General features: G+C 42.2%; 1 protein-coding gene and 1 long non-coding RNA gene across 5 annotated transcripts; one reads left to right on the top strand and one right to left on the bottom strand.

Annotated features, from left to right (window-relative positions):
• Positions 1–77: 77 nt before the first annotated feature.
• On the bottom strand, positions 78–1,407 carry LOC128753908 (uncharacterized). Its single transcript, XR_008413886.1, has 3 exons — positions 1,316–1,407; positions 1,151–1,222; positions 78–1,074 (listed from the first exon to the last, which is right to left on the bottom strand). It is a non-coding gene; the product is annotated as an uncharacterized LOC128753908 (long non-coding RNA).
• On the top strand, positions 533–21,196 carry LOC128753905 (EVI5-like protein). 4 transcript variants are annotated; one of them, XM_053856087.1, is made up of 21 exons: positions 533–879; positions 2,364–2,405; positions 6,642–7,023; positions 7,271–7,460; positions 8,303–8,527; positions 9,620–9,694; positions 9,773–9,898; positions 9,976–10,119; positions 10,194–10,283; positions 10,741–10,838; positions 10,914–10,974; positions 11,042–11,095; positions 11,771–11,803; positions 12,346–12,486; positions 13,919–14,035; positions 14,412–14,552; positions 14,624–14,800; positions 14,887–15,033; positions 16,102–16,197; positions 16,339–16,434; positions 18,641–21,194. In XM_053856087.1, the coding sequence occupies exons 3-21, from the start codon at positions 6,785–6,787 to the stop codon at positions 18,950–18,952; spliced, it is 2,562 nt and encodes an 853-aa protein (XP_053712062.1). In that variant the 5' UTR covers positions 533–879; positions 2,364–2,405; positions 6,642–6,784; the 3' UTR covers positions 18,953–21,194. The 4 variants fall into 4 exon arrangements, with proteins under 4 accessions (XP_053712062.1, XP_053712064.1, XP_053712061.1 ...); XM_053856089.1 differs by lacking the exon at positions 2,364–2,405 and having other exon boundaries at positions 14,627–14,800; positions 18,641–21,196; XM_053856086.1 differs by lacking the exon at positions 2,364–2,405.
• The last annotated feature ends 14 nt before the right edge of the window (positions 21,197–21,210 follow it).

The raw sequence follows: 21,210 nt of genomic DNA, 5'->3' as shown, positions 1-21,210 counted from the left end.
AGCTTTCCAAATGTTTTTTTTTTTATTATTAAATGTTGATATAATGTATATCGCGTGGTGCATTCTTCGACCTTGGCGTATTCTTGAAAATATGAATTAATTCATAGACAGGTGGATGGACAGAATTCTGATGATTATATTATTGCTGTTGGTGTTGCAGCGCTACGTAAATATCCACGTAAATTCTATTACATGTTAATTACGTATCCACTCCAATGGCATTATTCTCCCCCATGCAACACTTTGCTAAATAGTTGATCATGACAAGCCATGCTACAAGCTCTGAATTGATAAGTCAGTAATAGCGTCAGATTTCCTCATGAAATTCCGCTTTATCTTCCGTTCTGACCAGCAAAGCTCCTCACCTGCGGTAACCGCCCTCCACCGGAATAAACCTTTGCGCTGATTTGCTGCCTCCGCTGTTCTTCTGACGGGAGTCGCGGTATCCTACCTCTGATTGGCTCACACGCTGTCCATCACCTCCCATCCGCCACGTGATTGGTTCGTCACTCCTCGTGCTCGTCTGGAGCTCGAGAAGGACAGCCATTCCCGGTGACTCCTCGCGGTTGATGCCGCCGCTTATCTCCGTGGAACCGACGGCTGCTGCGTCGCTCTCCGAGAGACGTAACCCGGCCGGTTTTTAATGAAGCCAGCGCCCTTAAACGGGGCTCGCGCGCTGCTCTTGGTTGGGTGATGAGGTTCCGCCGCTGCTCGCTGCTCTGCGGTAGGAGGATGGCACTGCGCTGGACCGTGTGTCCGTGTGAGTCCTCGGTGGCCTATTAAGATTTCAATTAGCCGACACCGTAGCATCGCTTCAGGACGCTGTGGCGTGGGAACTACGGGGAAACGCAGCGCACCGACGATGGAGGCGCACACACGGTAAGGCTTGATGTGACCGAAACGTTATCATGTCCGGTTTATAATTCATTTAAACTACATTCTGGGCGCCCCCTGTCAACAGCTGCTGTTTATCTGAGTGTTAAAAAAGACCCCTCACGTGATAACGAGCCTTGTCATCGATGTTGTTTTGATGCCTCGAGTGTCGTTACACAACCGCAGAGCTGAGGAAAGCCGCTGTGAAACAGGGGATGATGTGTCATTTTGGCTACAGATGTACATCCAGAGGCCTGTTGTTTCTCCGTCTCCTCACCCTCCTCCTCTTCCTCCTCCTCTTCCTCCAGCAGCACTGGACCAGGAGATCGAGCTGCTCTGTGCGAGGACCCTAAGGATAATAGGCTCATTCACATGTTCACAGAACAAAGCGTTGACTAGCTCTCGTCCTCATGAAATAGCCAGTCTACTGATGCTATCTTACTGAAATGCTGTCCGGTCACTTCATTATATCAGTCTTGCAATTGTATCTGGATATTTTAAATTGCATTTCTTGTCTAGATATCTTGATCGGCCTGTGCCTTAAAGTTAGAGCTGAAGAAGTGTGTGAAACCTTTAAACAGATGCATCAATGTAGCTCATATTACATGTATTAGAACCTTTATTACATCAACAGTGAAGTAAAGCACAAAAATAAATAGCCAGTAAGAAGGGAATCCAGACCATGGGCTGTTTGTGGTGTGGCACTGAATCCAAAACAAAATGGCCAGCGTCAGACGTTAACTGTATATTGCTTGTGACTGATTATCACTGTCAACCGGCTGAAATGAAATACAGAAATTCTGACCAGAAATATAGTTGCATAAAGTACTGTGCACTTTTGTTGTCTGTCCCTGGATGGAGCAAGCAAATAGGAGTTGTGTCCCCCTGTTTGAGGGCTGGCGAGCAGCTCTGTGGGAAACCTGATCTCTAGTGCCACGACAATCATATTTTTTAATATTTAATACATGAAACAGTCTTTTTTTAAGGGCGATATTCATCCTTGTATTCTGCTTGAAAATGCCTCAACCCCTATCGTGAAAGTCCATGTACCATGGAAAATGGAGAATCTAATTCCTTACTGTTTACCTTGTTTTTGTTTTCTGATGACTCTTTAACACACTGACATTTTGGTATTGTGATTAAAAAATGGCCAGTATAGCTAGATGGGATGTCAAATTAGGTATGAGAGTTGTTTTCCAGTCACTCATTACCATTGTCTTTTTGGCCTGCCGGTATTTTTTCTTTATCTTTATCAGCAAGAGCCACATGATCACAGCGTGACAAAGGAAATATATCTGTGTCCATACTGAAATAGATGCAACGTGACCTCAATGTGAGATGAGATACTTAATTTGTATGGGTGTTATTTCATGTGTTTTCTATGTAGCTATAAGACTGTGTTAATCATTGCAAATAACTGAACTGTGCTTTCAATATTCAATGTTCCTGTACAATTTCACTGTGTAACGGGCTTTGGTTCATGATCATAGGGTCATTATGCTGAAGAAGTGGCATAGAGCATAAAGAAAAAGGTAAATTTGCAATTTATTTGTTGTTAAAATATTACATTGATAAAGACAGATTAATTCAGTATTTATTTTGGATTGCGATTATGATTGTTATTATGTGATGTAGTCATTTTGCTCATCATGATATATGTAGTGACCACCATTGAAATGTTACTATCAACATCGTAAATAATAGTCTTCAAAATAGATTTGATTCATTGAACTCAACATGGACTTTGTCAGTTGCATGAAAACAACATTTGGTGAAGAACAGAAATTGCGTTCTGATGCGAAGTAGAAATGACAATATAATTTCAAGTGCCTGAAACATGCCTGGATTATGTTTCAGGTCAGTATATCAAGCAGGATTGTTGCCAGACAAATCATTCCACCACCCTGACACTTGTCAACAGGGCCCATCAACAAACCAGCTGAGTCTGTCCCAGTGAACTTTGACTCCAAGCCTTTCTGCATGAGCTGTCCCTCTGATATACTGGTTGCTAATCTTGTCATTCTGAGTCACTCCCAATGAAAACGGGAGCATCTTCAACTCTGACTCTTCTGTCTCAGAGCTACTGTCTCATACAGCATGGCAGGCCTCACTACTGTTCAGCCTCATAATGCTGTTATTCCTATTGGTGTGTAAAAGTAAAATGTTTGGATTTTGAAAGTGACTACTTCTTAGTATGACGCTTTTGTGCTTTGAAATGTAATTTAACTTTTTTTTTTCCTCTCTAAATCGATGGAACTGGTACCAGATGCTTTGGGACATGAGATGCAAACCTTCTTCGGTAAAACTCCTCAGATCAATCTTCCCTTTTGTGGAAAGAACAAAGGCAGTCCAACTTAATATGTTGTACACATAACAAAGGACCATAATGGTTTCAGTTAAAGAACAGGATATGCCTTTGTGTATTCTTCCAATATGGAAATCTCATTCTGCTTGCCTTTTTATGATGCGTTGAACGTTCACAGACTCCTTGATGAATCTTTGGCTGGACTCCACTGTCTGAAAATAAATGTAACAAAGCTGTCCTGGAATATGACTGGACGTGAGAGTATTTATGTGCCACACTTTGCCATAAAGAAGCCATAAGGCTACATCAACTGGTAGATGTAGTTGTGAAATTAGTTGATCCACCCATCGCCATTTCGTAACTGCAACAGCAAATAATTCCTATCGTCCTTTATAATATTAAATGTCATGTAGTAAAAGATAATAAACTATATGGATATGAACAGGCAACTAACAGGTAGTCATAATTGCAGCAAATATGAAAGTATGATCTACAGATCAACTGCACACAATTACCCACCGTGAGAGTAAAAGTTGAAAGTCATCATGCGCAAATTGATTCCAATTGTTGAACGCCCCATTGCCCTTTTGTGCATGTGTTTTGACTTGTCAATACACAGGCGTCCGTGCAGACATACTGGATTAAGCTAATGGAGCAGATCCATGGTCAAAACATAGCATCAGCCCTAAGGTAGAGCCGTGAGTCATGAGGTAAACGACTCATTACTTTGTAGTTCTAGTGGCCATTGTCACATGGATTCTATTAGACAGGGCAGCGTTGATGGCGCTTCAGGGTAGAATATCCCGGTGTCAGTGACCTGAACTCTGAGGGAATAACCGGGGGAATTTACCAAGGGGTCACCAAATGTGATGTGTTCGTGAGAGCAACACTGATCAATGCACAGTTTAATGTGAGCTTGTTTACTGAGAACATTGGGGTGATAGTCATGCTTGCATGGTGACACTTGCACAATATCAAACATGCGATGCTATTCTTTCATAATTTGAGAAGACTCAACATGTCCTAATCCTCCTGCGGTGCTTAACTCTGACACGGGAGCGTTGTAAGTAAGGCAGCGCAACTCTAAATAACTCAATAAGTGTGGCAAGATTTTGAGGTGTGAAAGTCAGAAATCAGGGCGTCTAATCTGGTCAACAGATCTGGTTAGGCAGGGTCACAGCTATACTTAGACAATAGCCAGGATCCACTTTGTGATTTGAAATGCAGCATTGTATGTTAATGCCGTCCGTACAGGTTATCTATACATGACTGCTTTTAGATTTCCGCAGCGCTGAGTGTTGATCATTGCATTCTTGCTTGCAACGCGATCATCAGCAGTGGCTTTTGTTGCCTCTGATTAGATTTGTTTTTCTCCTGAGCAGTGGATTCTGTTTGAGACCTATCGAAAAGCAAATGATGAGAAGTGATCTTAGAAGACTGCTGGGAGCTTGTTTGTGTGTGGAGGAAAGGTAAATGAGTTTCCTTCTGTCTCTACATGCAATGTTTTCCCAGGAACTCTCCGCGGATGTGTCACAGTATGATGAGTATACACAGTGATTTAAGCTGCGGTAGACAGAAGTGGGTCACATGAGGGTGTGGAGCGTATATGCTTGTGAAATTCATCATTTGTGTGTCTAAGTACGACTATGACCAATGCATATCAGGAGCCAGGGGTTTAGTGCAGGAGCACTGTCCTCACTGCGGTTCTTCTGCACCTGAGACGTGTTCAGTCCTGGATTGTCGACGACTTCTAACACAGCCATGCTTTTACTAATCCATCCACCTTTTTTAAAATGGTGTTGAGAAATAAATGTGCTTCAGTCTCACATTGACTCAAACCTACTTCAACCTGGATTTATGTAACTTGCAATGATCTTGAGTGGTAAATACCCAGGTCATTGGAGAAAAGGATTTCATAGAACGTCTTAGTCCAAATTGGCGTCATTCCCTTTACTGTTCTACTGTTAGGATCTGCAAGATACTCAACACTTCTCTACTGGACAGGTAGCAACCAATTCAGCCAGTCAAAGTTGAGACATGTCAAAGTAGCTGTTGGATATCAAGAGCCTGAGAGCAGAGCTGTCAAAATGGATCACTCAGAGAAGACAAAAATGTTTATCGAGTTTTCTCCAAGAGGCCACGTTTATTCAAGATTTTTGTTGTTTTGTAGTATCTTGTATTATCACCCTGTCTGCTCTTGTCCAGGTTGACTCAGACTTTTTAAAGTTAAGTGGCACGGCTTTATTATCGTCCATACTGTGATCCTATACTGTGCCTGACTCAAGTCTTTATAAAACATTCATCTGTTTCCCCTTAGCAAACTAAACTAAGTATTAATTCAACTTGAATTTTTAGTTCAGGATCAATTAATTGGGATGATGTTGGAGCCATTTCCAGCTTGTTGAAGATCACTTTCTTATCAACCTAGTTGCTATGCAATTGTGTTGTATATTCCATCTTTGTTGGCTCAGTGTTTTTAAACTCAGTGCTACTACTTCCTAGCATTCGAAGCAGATAATCCCACTAGAATTTGACTACAGTCGTGACAGCATGACAGATGAGTGAGAAGGGTGTGTCCAGTGCCAGCCCTGCTCATAATCCTGAGTTGGTATTTGGATGCAGATGGACAGAAATTGAAATTCCCCTCTTTCTTCTCTTACTCGGAATGCGCTCCTTGTGTTCATCTCTTGCCGTGACCTTCCTGATCAGATGGTTGTTTTGCTCCTATTTTTATCTGACATCAGCTGTACTGCAGGCTGTTTGGTGTTCTCTTGACATTGTTTTGCATTTGTTGCATCATGTGCATGACTGCACGGAAACATCCAAACACAATCAGGCTTATTTGTAGATTGTTTTACCTGTTTTAGGAATTAATTCCAGCTTGTAGATACATCTAAAGTATGCATGTATAGGATTGTTCAGTCTTATCAACATGAAATTTTGTATTACAGTAACAAACGTGGTGATTCATTTATGTTGTTTTTGTTTGAAGCGGATGTATTTACTCATAATAAATTACGTGAAAGGCTCCAGACAAGATGCACACAAATAGCCAGAACTCCTCGTAGCCAGATTCTAGAGCCAAAAAAGGCTGATCTTTCCATACTTGAATTGCATCTGTCCCATCAGAATATGTGTCCACAAAGAGCCGGCTACATCACTTCTTTGCTGTCATCTTTAAGTCCCATTGTGCTGAGTTGTCAGTGAAGTTTTAGATGTCATGTTACTCGCCTTCACTATGACCCTAATAAAAATGGACACAGTGTATTTTTTTCTACACTGCACTTGATACGCATTGATCTGCTTGAATGATTCCTCCAGTGATGGTGAAACCTCTATGTCCACACAGTGGCAGTTTGGGATAAATAAAGGCACTTAAATCCACAACACTGAGTTACTACAAGCAATGACTCATTTGCGGTTTAAGTGTTAATGTTACTGCCCTATTCTATGTCAACAACAGGTTTGAAGAACTCTGATCAGATTGGCTGTGCGGCCCTCCAGAAGGACGGTCAGGTGACAGCGCTGAGGAGAAGGACTATCTGCGCAATTTGGACATCCTTCTGACACACGCCATTATCTTAATCCCCCTCTACTGCTACTACCATGTCGACGGCAAGCGGAAGCCCAGAAAGAGAGGGTTCTGGTGGGGCTCCTTCCCAGCTGGACTGCCCCTCTTCACCTGGCATGGACCCAGACCCTTTGTCAACAGGAAGCCCAGTGCTGAGTCCAGACTCATCCTCCCATGATGCAGTGCTGTCAGCACCGGCAGTCTCACCAGCCGACTCGGAGAACCTCAGTCCAGACGAGTTGGAACTACTGGCCAAACTGGAGGAGCAGAACAGGTATAATTTGTGTTTTGCTAGTGGATTGAACATTTTACATTCAAGGAGAATCTGTACTGTTAACCCTGACTAACATCAGCATGCTTGAGTGAGCCAAAAATGATATGTTGATGATGGAGATGGTTTTTACTGTTTCATTTTGGTGTGTAATTCTGAATTATGATAATTAAAATGAGTTAAACCAACTTCGCCTTAAGCTTAAGTCCACCAGTTGAAGGTGAATTTGCACGCTATCATGCTGTCCCAGGTTGCTGGAGGCCGACTCCAAGTCCATGCGCTCGATGACTGGGTCCAGGCGAAACAGCGGTTCCTCGCTGGTGTCAAGCTCCTCGGCCTCCTCTAATCTGTCACACCTTGAGGAGGATACCTGGATCCTCTGGGGCCGCATTGTCAATGAATGGGAGGAGTGGAGACGCAAGAAAGACAAGCTTTTAAAGGTATGAAACGCATGACCGTGGAGGCTAGGATCTCATGAATGCTAACACTGGTACCTTGTGTGTGCGTGACAATGATAGTGAAGAAATTCGGTTTGTTGTCATGCTGTCTAACAGTCCAGGGAACTAGGTTAGATGAGAAAATCTGCCTCATTGTTCCGCCTTAAACCCACGTGTCAGTTTTGTAAGCCATTTATCCCTCAAACACAAATTGCACTCGGCTTCAGTACACTCCGGGTGTTTTGTAAATGGATTTGAACGTTCTTATTTGCACAGAACTTGTTCCACTGTTACCGCAATAAATACATTAAATAGTGTAAAACAGGTCAATTTGAAAGACCTTGGATGACTGCATAGATTGCCTTTATTCATGTGGTAATGACTTGACTTGATCAATTTCCCTGCCTCATGGTGTTAAAAATCTGTGTGCCATTGTCATGCTCATCCTATTATTCATGTCTCACATCAATAACAGCAGGTTAATGGCCTTCACTTCTTCCTACACCACAGTACTGACATCCTCATACGCACTCTTGGCACATCCTGTATTGATTTTCAACTCTTCCTCTTTGATGTGGAACTCATGTCCACCCATACACTGTGGCTTAACCAAGTCACTTCCTCCTACTGTCAGCAGTTACTCCTAAGATTATTCGGCTTATAACCGCATCCCATAATACTAAACTGCTGCAAATCAACATTCCGATCTGTGTTATCTTCATCCACACATTGATTGATCACTTAGGAGTCAAGTCCAGCCTCCCAGCCGTTTGAAAGCAGATATTGAGCAAACGAAACATGGAAGAAGTTGTAGTGAGTAAACGTTGTTGTCTACTGTTATACAGGAGTTGATCAGGAAAGGTATCCCCCATCACTTCCGTGCCATCGTCTGGCAGCTGCTGGGAAATGCTACTGACATGCCGGTGAAGAACCAGTACTCCGAGCTGCTGAAGATGTCGTCACCGTGCGAGAAACTCATCCGCCGAGACATCGCACGCACCTACCCCGAGCACGAGTTCTTCAAAGGACAGGACAGCCTCGGACAGGAAGTGCTTTTTAATGTCATGAAGGTGAGTCCAGGATGATGTTTGTCTATAGTGTTTAGGTGGTAGTTACACTTGCAGCAAACCGAGAAAATATTATATTACTACGGGTGAGATTCGATAAAAAAATAATCTAGTTCATTAGAGAATTTGTGATTAATTTATCTCTATTCATCGCTGTTTAATGGTGGAAGAATATTTGCCAGAAGAAGCCACATTTTTCAATTAGAATGAATTTGGTATATTAGTGAATCAAATAATGGACCCATACATACATTTAAACAACAAAATATTGTTTATTTTGCATCACTTTGACAATGAATCACGATGGTGACTTGATTTATTCAAGTTTTTATATCACCTTATTTAAACTCTAAGCTCTTTTAATGTCTTGAAAATATTTGTCTTAAAATGAAACTTGCCCCCTGAAGCGGCCTCTTGGAATAATTTCGACAGACGTCCAGTTTCAATACTGCTTTTATTGTCTGTTTGCACTGTGAAAACTACAGAATAATAAACCGAAAAGCACATACATATTACACGATGCATTCATCCAATCTACATACTATACGCACATGTGTTCGAACAATCGTACCTTGTTTCGCCTTCTATGAGCACTAAATAAAACAGTTGGCGTGGCTGCACTCCTTCGCTTGTCAGTTCAAAATCGTGATACAAACAAGTGATTGATCAACATTCAGAACATACATCTCTCTCTGTACATCAAGAACAACGTGTGTTGAGTATCTCCGCGCGAGCAGTCACATATGCGCAAGAGTCTCAGGAAAAGCGAAAGCATGACCAAAATGTCGTGACATAAAGTAAGAAGTGCACAACTGAATGAACAATGAAACTACAAAACAAAAAAAACACTGTAAACTGCCTGCCATTACACCCCCCATAAGTCCAAGAAGCGTATTCACAGCTGATTCCTCCATGTTTGTTGTTGTTTATGTTTCCCAGCTGCAACGATCAGGAAGTCCTGCACTTACAAAGGTTCTGTGTTGTCTGGAGAGCAAACTGTTATATTTAATTTAATTTAATTTAATTCTTAAATATTTTAACATGTTTTTTTTGTTGTAATTAACTCCTTAAATCTCATTTTTTTGTCTGTCTAAGGCTTATTCCTTGGTGGATCGAGAAGTGGGCTACTGCCAAGGGAGTGCATTTATCGTTGGGCTTCTCCTCATGCAGGTAGTTGTTCCATTAAATTATCTGCAGTCACACTTTGGGGGTTTGTTTCCGTATCAAAAATGAGCCAACCTCTCCCAGATGCCTGAAGAAGAGGCGTTCTGCGTGTTTGTCCGGCTGATGCAGGAGTACCGTCTGAGGGAGCTCTTTAAACCCAGCATGGCAGAACTGGGTCTCTGCATCTATCAGTTTGAATATCTGCTTCAGGTAAAATGACCACGAGTCATGATGTTGTTATGCCGCCGCCTGTACAGGGGATTAATGTGACTGCCATCTTTGTGTAGGAGCAACTCCCTGAACTCAATGTCCATTTCCGGTCTCAAAGTTTCCATACGTCCATGTACGCCTCCTCGTGGTTCCTCACGCTCTTCCTCACCTTCCTCCCGCTGCCCGTTGCAACACGCATCTTTGACATATTTATGTATGAGGTGAGCCTGTTTGTCACGTTGTTTCCTGTTTAATGTAATTTGCCAAAACTAGAAATCAAAAGGTCTTTCCGCAGGGCTTAGAGATTATCTTCCGTGTGGGCCTGGCCATCCTGCAGTACAACCAGACGGACCTCATTCAGCTGGACATGGAGGGCATGTCGCAGGTAAAAGAAATGCACATTTTCCAGCTTGAAAATGATCTGCATGATCTTGCACTCACTGTACTGTTTTGAGAGCTCTTGTTGACTCCTTGTAAAATGAACTGTTTTTTATTGTGTCACTGTCATGAAGACATTTCTTATCCTATAGTAATAGCTGTCAGGACATTTGCCCTTACAATCAAGTAGCTCTTTCTCCTGTTGACGTTGATGCTCATTGGCTGCATGTGGCTGTCTTGGATTTAAAAGAAGATCCATCCTATTACCAATGTGCCATCTAGAACACTCACTGTCACGTTGATAAATGATATTTTGGGACTGTAACATCCTCAAGTGTAATTACGTAAGCAGTGTGATGCACAGGATATCTTGGTAGCAGCTGGACTTTCCTTAATCCTCACATTTTTTTAATGTCACTGGCTACAATGCTTTTATTGAATTTAATCCGACATGTCCCCTCCAGCATTTCCAGAAGGTGATTCCCCACCAGTTTGACAGCTGCCCAGACAAGCTGATCCTCAGAGCCTATCAGGTCAAATACAACCCCAAGAGGATGAAAAAGTGAGGCTCAAACTTGGCATGAGCCCTGTGTGGGAGTTATTGATTTATAATGCTATGCACTTTTGTTATTGGCAGGCTGGAGAAGGAATACACTACAATCAAGAACAAAGAAATGGAAGAGCAAATCGAGATAAAGGTTGGTTGTTGAATGAAATCATCTTCTTAAAGTGATAAAAAGTAATGCAATGTTGCTTGTGTTGCAGAGGTTACGTACAGAAAACAGGCTGCTGAAACAGAGGATTGAGACGTTAGAGAAGGTTCGTCATTTATCCTACTAATCATGACCACCTTCATACTTCCTCAAACCTGATAGAGGGTCGCAATGTTTGACAAACCGCCTCAGACGCAACACTGTTACTGTTGTGAGACCTTTTTATTAGAGTTAGTATCCCTTCCCGCTACGTATGTTTTCATTCTGTGGTTTTATGCTTCACATCGTCACAAAAATCCTTGACATTTAAAATGATTTGTGAAATGAATAATATATAAAATTACCAGTGATCTTGCTGCACATGAGGAGTACTATTTCTTTCCTTTTCTGCATTGTTGTCCTCATGCTTCTGTCATGCATATGACGAAAAAATAAATTAGGAAATAATAATAATAATAATAATAATATCCCTCTGTCTTTGTACTTCTCTCATTTTCAAATGTTCCAAGATGTTCCAAATCAAGTCTTCTCTCTTAGTAACCTTTATTTCTTGAACAATGAGATTTGTTCTACCTAAATTGGCTGTGATTTTCAGTCTTCTTAAAACTGTTAAAACTGTCTTCTTAATGTCTAACTGCAGCTGTTCTGCTCTTCAAATCTGAAATTGTCATCTCTCGCCACTACTCTATTTCTCTCTGCCCCCTTTGTTTCACCACTTGCTTTTCTGTATCCTATTCTTTTTTCTTTCATCCTCTTGTTCCGCCTCTTGGTGGCGCTGTAGGAGAGCGCTGCTCTGGCAGACAGACTCATACAGGTATAGTATTGTGAACTTTTCCTTCTGACCTTTCCGTCCTACTGTTTTTCTTCTTTTTTGACTACCATCTTGATCATAATCAGCTGATGCATGTATCTTTCAACCCATAATAATTTTTAAAAGCATCTGCATGCGGCATGTGATTTTTTCCCCTTTTTATATTATATTATATTATATTATATTATATTATATTATATTATATTATATTATATTAGTGTAGCCATACAGATAGATAGATAAATAGATAGGTAGATAGATAGATAGATAGATAGATAGATAGATAGATAGATAGATGTATTACATTGTTTAGTATTAGTGATTATAATATATACATTTTCTCAGTCATTTACTTTAATAAACCCAAAGGAAATTGAACTTAATTGATTCTCCTGTTGTAATTTGACCCCACTTAGTTTATGAATAATATTCTGAGTACTACTTATCATGTGACAATGTTGCCACCAAGCATGGTCATGTTTCCGTCCCCTTGTGCTTCCCGATTGCAAAGAGATGGAAATGTGATCCGATGGTTGTCAATTTAGGGTCAGGTGACCAGAGCACAAGAAGCAGAGGAGAACTACGTGATCAAGCGCGAGCTGGCAGTGGTGAGGCAGCAGTGCAACACTGCCAGCGAGAGCCTGGAGAAAGCACAGGACACCATCAAAGAGCTGCAGCAACAGAAGGTGGGCAGTAAATGCAGTGAATGATAAGAAATGATTGACATTACCGTCTCTATTGATGTTTTTTTCTGCCTCATTTACATCCATAGTTTGTGCTTTTTTGTGTGACATGTCAGTGTGCATTATTAGCAGCTTCATCGTCTTGTTGTGACACCACTGTAAAGTACAGGGTTTTTCACGTATGTGGCTCCCTTTGAAAAACGCTATATTTCAATATGACCTCAATGTGCAGTTGTGGTTCGCATGGTCACGCATCTGTGTCGTTCAGCGCCATTTCAGACATCAGTAAAAACTCCCCAGCATTGTCGAACACGCACGTCGTCTTAACTACTGCATTGGTCTGTTTATTTCGGTTTTTCGACGGTATTTTGCGAGCGCTTTCATTTGATGGAACTATTCAGTTTCCCTTTTCCGATGTTTTTTTTGGCAGCCTATTATAATTTTACTTTTAGTCTTGCTATCCCATCAGGCTGTCATTAAGGTTTTTATTAACTTTATTTAAAAACCTAAATGTTCCAGTCCAGTCCTGTTCTACTAGCATCCATGATTATTTTCATCTAGATTTGGTCAACCAAACCAAAACCAATTTAGTCTATTTTTGTCTAAATGAAAATGTTGCTTGGTCTCATTTTCATAAAATTCAATTTAACATTTTAAATACAGTATGAGTACCTAGCAGTTTAGATGAAACACATAGAAACTTGAAATACAAATAGCTACCAGAAAAATAGAATAGAATAGAGTAGACAATTTAAAGGCAAGAATCCTGAAAAAAACGGGATATTTTGTCAGGGAAACTGATGTATATTCTTGTGATCTCTACTTTAAAAGACAGACTATAAATAAGTCAAACTGTCATCTCTATTCAGGCTTGGTCAACCCAGGTATACAACAAAATTGAACACTAACACAGCATAACTCTCGCACCTAGCAAACAGAACAACAAACAAACGAGAAATGAGATATATGACAGCTCTGTTGTCTCTTTAAAACGCAGTGTATGTTTATTATTTGCGGCTGAGACATGCTTGCTCGTGTGAGGGGGGAGGGTCTTCGGCAGCCATAGTGCCTTTCAATGTCTCTGAAGTTGTTTTAAATAATGCCACAAGTGAGATGAGTGGAAGACTTTGACAAGTGACATGTGTCTGTGAAAATTAAGATTCATTCATGTCTCGTCATTTCAGTCAATAACATTTTGTCAGTATTTTTATGTTTGTACAACATTGCGTTTTATTTTAAGTTGTAGTTGACACATGACCAGCATATTCGTTGTCTCATTTCATTTTGTTCACTTGATAAAGTTTAATCGAGGACAATATTTCATGATAATTTTCATTGACAACATCCCCCAAAAACTTGTTACCTGTGATTGTTTTCAGTGATGAATGATCCTTCCTGAATGTAATTTGGCTTGTGCTGGTTGCTGTCGTTTCAGTACACAGAGCCGTTTGTAAACAACCTGCAGACGCAGCTGGAGCAGTCCAGGCTGCACGAGGCCGAGCTTGTGGGGGCCCTGAAGGAGATGCAGGACAAGGTCCTCGATCTGGAGAAGGTCAGTTTGTCATCACAGATGCTTTTCAGAAAGGTATATTTCTATGTATTTGTGCCATGGTATCCCACCTTTATTTGTTGCTTCCCTTCAGTTAGCCTCTCTTTCATAACATTTCTTGTGCTGGCATACATTCAGCTGTTTTTCATGAATAAAATTGATTTACGAGACCAAGACTGGAGAATTGACCAGACTCGGTGTGAGTTAAATGAGACTTGTCTTGTTGTCTATGAGCCTAAGCCCACCCTCAGCCTTGTGACAAAAGATGAAATGATCAAAATGTAAAATTAATGTTAATCTCCTGGTTAGATATCAGGTGGGCACATATGTTGTATGTCCAGCTTCAGCTGTGGTCATTTACCTACCTTTCGTCTTGCAGAGGAGCAGCTGTTTACCTGATGAAAACAACATGGCGGCTCTGCAGGAGGAGGTGAAGCAGATGAAGCTGAGAGAGTTGGAGACGCTGCGCTTATTTAGAGAGATGCAGGACTCTGTCACTGAGCTCAACCAGCGCTGGCAGGTGATTATTTTTGTTTGGCCTTCATATCTGCTTTTATTCTGATAGTAATGTTCCCATCCCACTGTGTGCAGCAGCATCAAGCGGCCCGTGTCAGTGGTGGCGGCAGCGGAGGTCACTGGAAGGAATCTCCGAAGAAGAACTCCATGAATGAGCTGCAGGACAAGCTGATGGCAGTGCGACTGAGGGAGGCACAGGCCCAGGCTGAGCTCCGCGAGGTCAACCTGAAGGTCCTCCAGCTGGAGAGTCAGGTCAGAGTGGGTCAGCTGCCGGACAGTGGATGTTTATTTGCACCTCTAGCAACTGTTGATCGTGATGCATTTCTGTCTCACTCTAGAACCAGATCCACAGCAAGCTGATCGGTCGTCACGAGCAAGAGCGCTCCGCCCTCCAGGATCGCCTCCAGATGCTGGCTAATCAGAACAAATCCCTTCAAGCTCAGCTGAGCGAGATGAAACGGAAACAAGCGGAGTCTGACTGCAAGGTGTGTTTGGAGGCAAAATATAATGTTAGAATACAGCTGAAATATACGTGTAAATATGTTTACATGGTGTCTTTCGCTCCTGCTCGGGTTTGACGTCAGTCTTTGTTTGAGCTATAACTGAAAGAGCCAGCAACTAGTGCTGTTTTTGACACCCTCTTTTCATTTTAGTTTAACTCAGCCTTTGACTCAAGCTGTTATTTTTGTTTTCATAGTTTTGGTCACATCCATTCTCCATCCATTATTTTAGCCTGACCTTTCTAAGAGAGTTTTCAACTAGTTTTTGCCATTGAAAACTGGTAAATGAAGCGCAAATGCAAATGGAACACGTAGTGGAATAAATATCACAGAATTGAGAGGCAGCTGACAGAAATTGGTAGGGAGTGCACTTTCAGACTGTGACAGACCTGCTTTTTTTAAAACAAAAGTGAGATCTAACATAAATGATGTTGCTTTATTGAAATATAAGCTATAAGTAGTCAGCACTATATCAGACACTTGGAAAGCCCCGAGCTAGAGGGAGCATCTTAGCTGCACCTGCTGACTGTTCCATAGCAAGTGGGGATGAAATATTAAATGCTTTATAATTTACACGTTTGTTATCCCTCCTAAAACACAATATATTTTGGTAAAATTGTTTTTTTGTTTTTCATTACATAATAGATACTGTAAAGAGAGTAAAGCTGTTAACTGTATTGAGGCTTCGTCAACTCAGGTCGACAACAAAAGTAAGCACTGAAACAAACCGCACTAAAAGTCATTCAACCCAACAACAGGGAGACAGGAAATGAGATGAATAGCTGGCTAGTCTGTTCAAAACACTGTTGAGGTGCAGCCGCGGAGGGACACATTATTGGTCGGGGCGGCGTTACAGTCGCCATGGTAGCTGTTTTTGTGTCTTGTAAATAATGCGGCATGTTGTGATTGTTTACGTGTCCACAGCACTCTAAATGCATCTTGGTTTTATCACTTTATAAAAGTTCACAGACGACGATATCCAGAAGCTGCTTCACTCACAACAAGCTGCTATTGTGCATCACTTCATCAAGCTCATGTGTTCGATCTCAACAGAGTAAAGAAGAAGTCATGGCGGTGCGACTGAGAGAAGCAGACAGTATGGCCGCCATGGCAGAACTCAGACAGAAGATTGCTGAACTGGAGATACAGGTGTGTTTCTAAAATGACCTTAAGGGTTGCAGTGTATAAATTAAGTATAGCGTCTGAGTAAAGAAGGTTCCCAACCTGATCATGTGGCATCTGACAACGTGAGAGGGGTCCCAAACAATTGATGACTGTTGTGTTTTTCAGAAGGAGGAAGGGCTGATCCAGGGACAGCTCAACCACTCCGACTCCAGACAGTACATCAGTCGGCTGCGGGATCAAATAGTGGAGCTGAAGAACGAGGTTGGACATTCAACACTCAAACATAAAATGGAGGTTTTTCCCTGGGGTTACAGTTGAGGGGCTTTGTTGTTTTCGTTGAAGCTTTCTGACAGTTAGAACTCTAAAAGCTCCTCAACTCAAGAGCCGCTGGTGGCTTCAGTTCTGAGTGAGGTGGTGGTTCGTAGGCTCACATGCAGTGATGTTGCATTCACCGTAACCTTTCTGATCACCACACATGAATCGTGTCACGCAGCCTCTTCACTCGCACCACAAAGACTTTCTTGTAAACAGACCACCGATCTTCCCCTGCTTCTGACATCTCGTGTTTCAGGTCGCACACTTGAAATAGTTATAGCAGAGCAACCCACACCCGTGTGAACTCATATGACTCTTAAGTTTCTCAACGTGTCTCATTGTGCATAGCACTGTGCTATTACTTTCAAGACAGTAGCTTGCCTTTGATCTGAGTCTCATTAATAATATCAATGTGTTACATAATAGTGTTATATTACTGCAATAATTTGCTTGAGTTTACCCTGAACTGCTATTTCATAGTCTTGGTCTGATAACTTTGACTGGATTCGTGTCACATTCTCAATTTATACTATGACTCTGTGGGGTGAACAAAGAGCCAAAAGGCAAAGCTGCATAAGTTTGAGCTTTCATCTATTGCCATGGTCTTTGGGTTGTGACTGAAAGAACGGGAGTGCAGATCCAAGTAGCCAGAATAGAGACGCTGAGTTATCTAGGAGAGACTCAGAGGAGATCTGCTGCTCCTGCACAACCAGAGAAGCCTGTGGAGTTTAGAGTTTTTGGATGCCTCCTAGACACCTTCTGCTGAGGCACCCTCCTTGTCCAAGTAGGAGGAGACCTCGGTGCAGACGCAGGATACGGTACAGTAGGGTGGACAATGATACTGTCACAATAAATAATGGTGGACCTCTCTTACTAGACCTAAAACTTCAATCCTTTACTCCTGTTTATGACATTGGTCGTTTGTGGGTGATTTGAGGAACTTTCACTGAGGATCGCGTTGTCCGTTTGTAGCATTAGCCACCAAGCAAACCTGTTCTGAAACAGCATGATGTCAGTTCCTGCTCTTAGAGCTCAGTGTGCTGAGTGACGGTTGTTTTTTTACATGTTATATATATTTAGGCAAATATTTTTTAGGATTTTTGTCAATTATTCCCAAACACAGTGATCAGCTCAGTTTCAGTGAATAGATTAATTTGACAGTGTGTTTTAGATTTCTAACTAGCCTTAAATGTCGGCTTGAAATGTTCGTGCCAACTTGAGTGTCATCAGCTAAGATTCTTTTACAAGTCTGAGGAAGGACCGTTAGCTCAAACGTTTTGTCGACCAGTGAAAAAAAAAATCTCAGAGCTCTTGTTCACACCAGCAAAGCAACCAACCACAGGAGAGGAAAGCAGCACAGGGTTGAGATTCTCTGGTCTGAGGTTAACACGATTTGAAAGCGGGTTTTTTTTACTGAAAAAGTTTGACGTGTATTTGGTGCAGATGTTTGATCATCTGGTGGCGAGGTTTGCGTGACTGCTGGGGGTCTCAATTCTTGAGTGAAGGAGTGAATGTGATTGCCCTTCTTTCGCTTTTCTTGTTCTCTTCCCACCTTTCTAGTCACAGCCGAGGTTTGCGTTGAAAACATGACTGAAACTTGTGTGCGTGCAGGATATGGAGTAGGAGGAAAATACTTTTTTCAAATCACAGTTCTTTCATAATGTCAGTGCTGCTTAGTCAGAGCAGGACGTCACCACAGCAGTCAGCGATGAGCATGACAGTGATGGAGTTTTCATCGACTCAGTCAATTATTGTGACTTTTTCGACATTTAAGAGCCAATATCAGTCAAAAAACATTTCCATTGGTTAACCGCTTTCCCCCTCCACCCCACCCTCTCAGCCTCCTCTGTCTCTGCTGGGTGGTGAGACAACCTCAGATTTATCATGAGTCAGTGTGGAGACAGCAGCTGCGCCAAGATAAACTTCAGCATCGGAGCGGTGAAACTTCACCCGTCTGTCAATGAAGTGAAAGCTTCAGACGTGATCTGTTTGGACTGTGTCAGAAGAAGAAGGGTTAATCTAATCTAATGGAAGTGTAATGTGTCCACAACTCGATGAGTTCAAACCAGAAATCATCTTACATCTTCCTGAGGTTTCACGTTGATTCTCTGTGAGCTGCTCTCTTGTGCTGAAGTAGCCTGTCTGTGCTCAGATCCGGCAGCTGCGAGGGCAGAAGGCGACTCCAGGCTCCAGACTCGGCAGCGCAGGCGACACCACCAACTACTCGGACCTGTGTCTGGCGAGCCCCGCCTCTGCAGACGTGGACTACCTGAGCTCCGATGAGGACCTGCTGCACAGCCCCTTGCCAACCAACGCTCTGTACCCCGGCCTCTCCAGCACCTGCCACCCTCCGGCCCGGCTGGACAGCGAGGGGAGCACGGACAGCGAGGTGGAAGAGCAAGTGCTGAACCACTCGGACCCCCAGCAGCTGTACGGCAACATGGTCTGTGCTGAGGACAACTGAGAGCGACCTCTTACTGTAAATTGAACAGACACTGTGGCACATATCAGACTTGATCACAGCAACTCATGCCATCCACAGATCGACATCCAAAACACTAACTGAACCAGAACCTGTGGCTTCGAGGAGACAAACTTTCGCCCTTTGACATGGAACATTGCTGACAGCTTCCCTTTTATAGTCCGCCCCAACCATTCTCATGATAAAAAGACATATCCATCTTCACTGCCTTCAGTTCAAGGGTCATGGCCTGGGGTCGGGAGGCCCGCACTCCTCAGTGCGTACATGCGGAAGTTATAACATGGTGCTTGATAGTGTGGTCAAACATTTCACTGCAGAAAGAAACAACACTTGCCAAATCTTTTTTTTTTTGTTTGTGTATTTTAGAATAATTTATACGTTGTTATTTATTTCCAGACTTGGTTTATTTTTTTATACATCGATGTGAAGCTACACATGAGTGTAGACGTATTAACAGAGGCCAAACTTTGGTTTCCACTTTCCCATGTGCCAAGAGCCTCCTCGCCGCTGAGTCGAGGAAACTGTGCTGCTACTCTTTTTCTTTCTGTGGCTTCGCAGGCAGATATGAGGCTACAATAACTGTAAATAGTCACCATATCTATGGAGCTGCTCTTCAGTGAGAGTGTCGGCTTGACGTGGGGCACGAATTTTGTTTGTCACTATCATCCAGAAGGAACTTCCTTTACAAGAGAGAGTTGGTTTACACGTACAAAAGTTCAATGAAAGGGCCGTCGTTGAAGGAATCAAACTATTAATACAGCAATCTTAATACAGGTATTAAGTGCACGTCTTAAATTTTCTGATCGAAGAATGTCCAAAACAAGAGGTCACTTGACTGTTTTAGTCATTTTAATGGCCATTTTATTGTCTTTTATCAAGACATGAGGCGAAAGTTTGCCTCTTCTTTCTTTTCAAGTACACGATCTGCGATCATGATATCACTTAAGAGTTGTTTTAAAATGAAAGCAAAAGTTAGGCTGCATCAATGCAATAAACAGGAGCAGCGGTGCGACCAGGGAATATGAAGGACGTGTGTTTGCAAGAGATTTTAGTGGCTTCATGTAGCACAGACCTGAGCAGCAGCACATGATTCATCACAGCTAACTGCTATGAGTCAAGTTGTCTTGCATCAAAATGTGATGGGCTTCAACGACACGCCTGCCTTCTTGTTTTTAAAAAATAAAAACAGCCTGAAAATTATCGTGATAGCAAGGTGAGCGAGCGATGAAGACCTGAAGAGGTTTGAAGTCTGTTGAGTATCTGACGTGTGGAAGATGCAGGTTATTGAAGTATGGATGAGTAGTGGGTTGGTTTCCCCTTTTTTCAAGTCATTCCATCGGTCTATTTCCTCACTTGTGTCACAGAAGCTTGAGGACAAACTGCAGAAGGCTTGAAGATGTCGAAGAAGGGCATCTGTCTTTCTGAATCCAACAGCATGTGCCATAAACAGTTTGGTTTTGTTGTTGCACTTTATTCCAAGGTTCATGTGTGTTCTGAACTCTTGACCTCCAGGGTTGATTTCTGCTGTGTCCACATCAGGTCACTGAAGTTCTGATGTCTCGCCGTGTTTTGATCAATGGGTCGAAGTGTATTGATATTTATGGAGGTGGTTCACAGGACAGAACTTTGGTAGAGATGCGTCCAGTGCGTAGATCTATTGCTCCTGTCTTCCTGTCCATTCTCTCAACCTTAAACTGAAAGATGAATTGGATCAGGATCATCTTGTCAGTGTTATATGGCGAAGTGTCTGGAAGGAACTTGAAGTAGTGGATGTCAAGTCCATCATGTGACGGGAAAATGTTCTGAGCCAGAAGACAAAGCTGTCTCTCGTTTTCAGTTCTTTTATTTGACGGTTGGCAAGAATAGAGTGTCACGAATAAAAAAACAAAATATTTATGGTTTTCCTTGAGTGGACTCAGAGATCATAGCATGAGCTCAGTCATCGGAGAGACTCCAGAGTGGCGCTGCTTCTCCCCGACGGGATGTTACCTCTTCACCCTCACGTTTGCTAGGCGGGTCCAGATAGATGTGTGGGCTGAAATGGGTCATCTGACGGGGTTGTCATCTGTTACTACTATTTTGTTCGCACAGTATTAATCCTGTGTTTGTGGGCAGCCGTGTTGTCCCGAAGCGCCGCCCACTTCATTTCTAGCTAATCTTGTCTATACATATATATATATATATCAAAGGACAGTAACAGTTATGTACATTAACAGTGATGGAGAAATGACATCACAGTA

This window comes from Synchiropus splendidus, chromosome 2 (assembly GCF_027744825.2).
Source record: "Synchiropus splendidus isolate RoL2022-P1 chromosome 2, RoL_Sspl_1.0, whole genome shotgun sequence".
Lineage (NCBI taxonomy): Eukaryota > Metazoa > Chordata > Actinopteri > Syngnathiformes > Callionymidae > Synchiropus > Synchiropus splendidus.
The sequence above is the reverse complement of the archived record's forward strand: the minus strand, read 5'-3'. Positions and strand labels throughout refer to the sequence as shown.

Bases quoted from the DNA above. Each gene is read 5' to 3' on its own strand.
- LOC128753905 (XM_053856086.1), top strand. From the start codon at position 6,785: ATGTCGACGGCAAGCGGAAGCCCAGAAAGAGAGGGTTCTGGTGGGGCT. The intron at 7,024-7,270 runs GTATAATTTGTG...ATGCTGTCCCAG, and splicing joins AAACTGGAGGAGCAGAACAG to GTTGCTGGAGGCCGACTCCA. The intron at 9,899-9,975 runs GTAAAATGACCA...ATCTTTGTGTAG, and splicing joins AGTTTGAATATCTGCTTCAG to GAGCAACTCCCTGAACTCAA.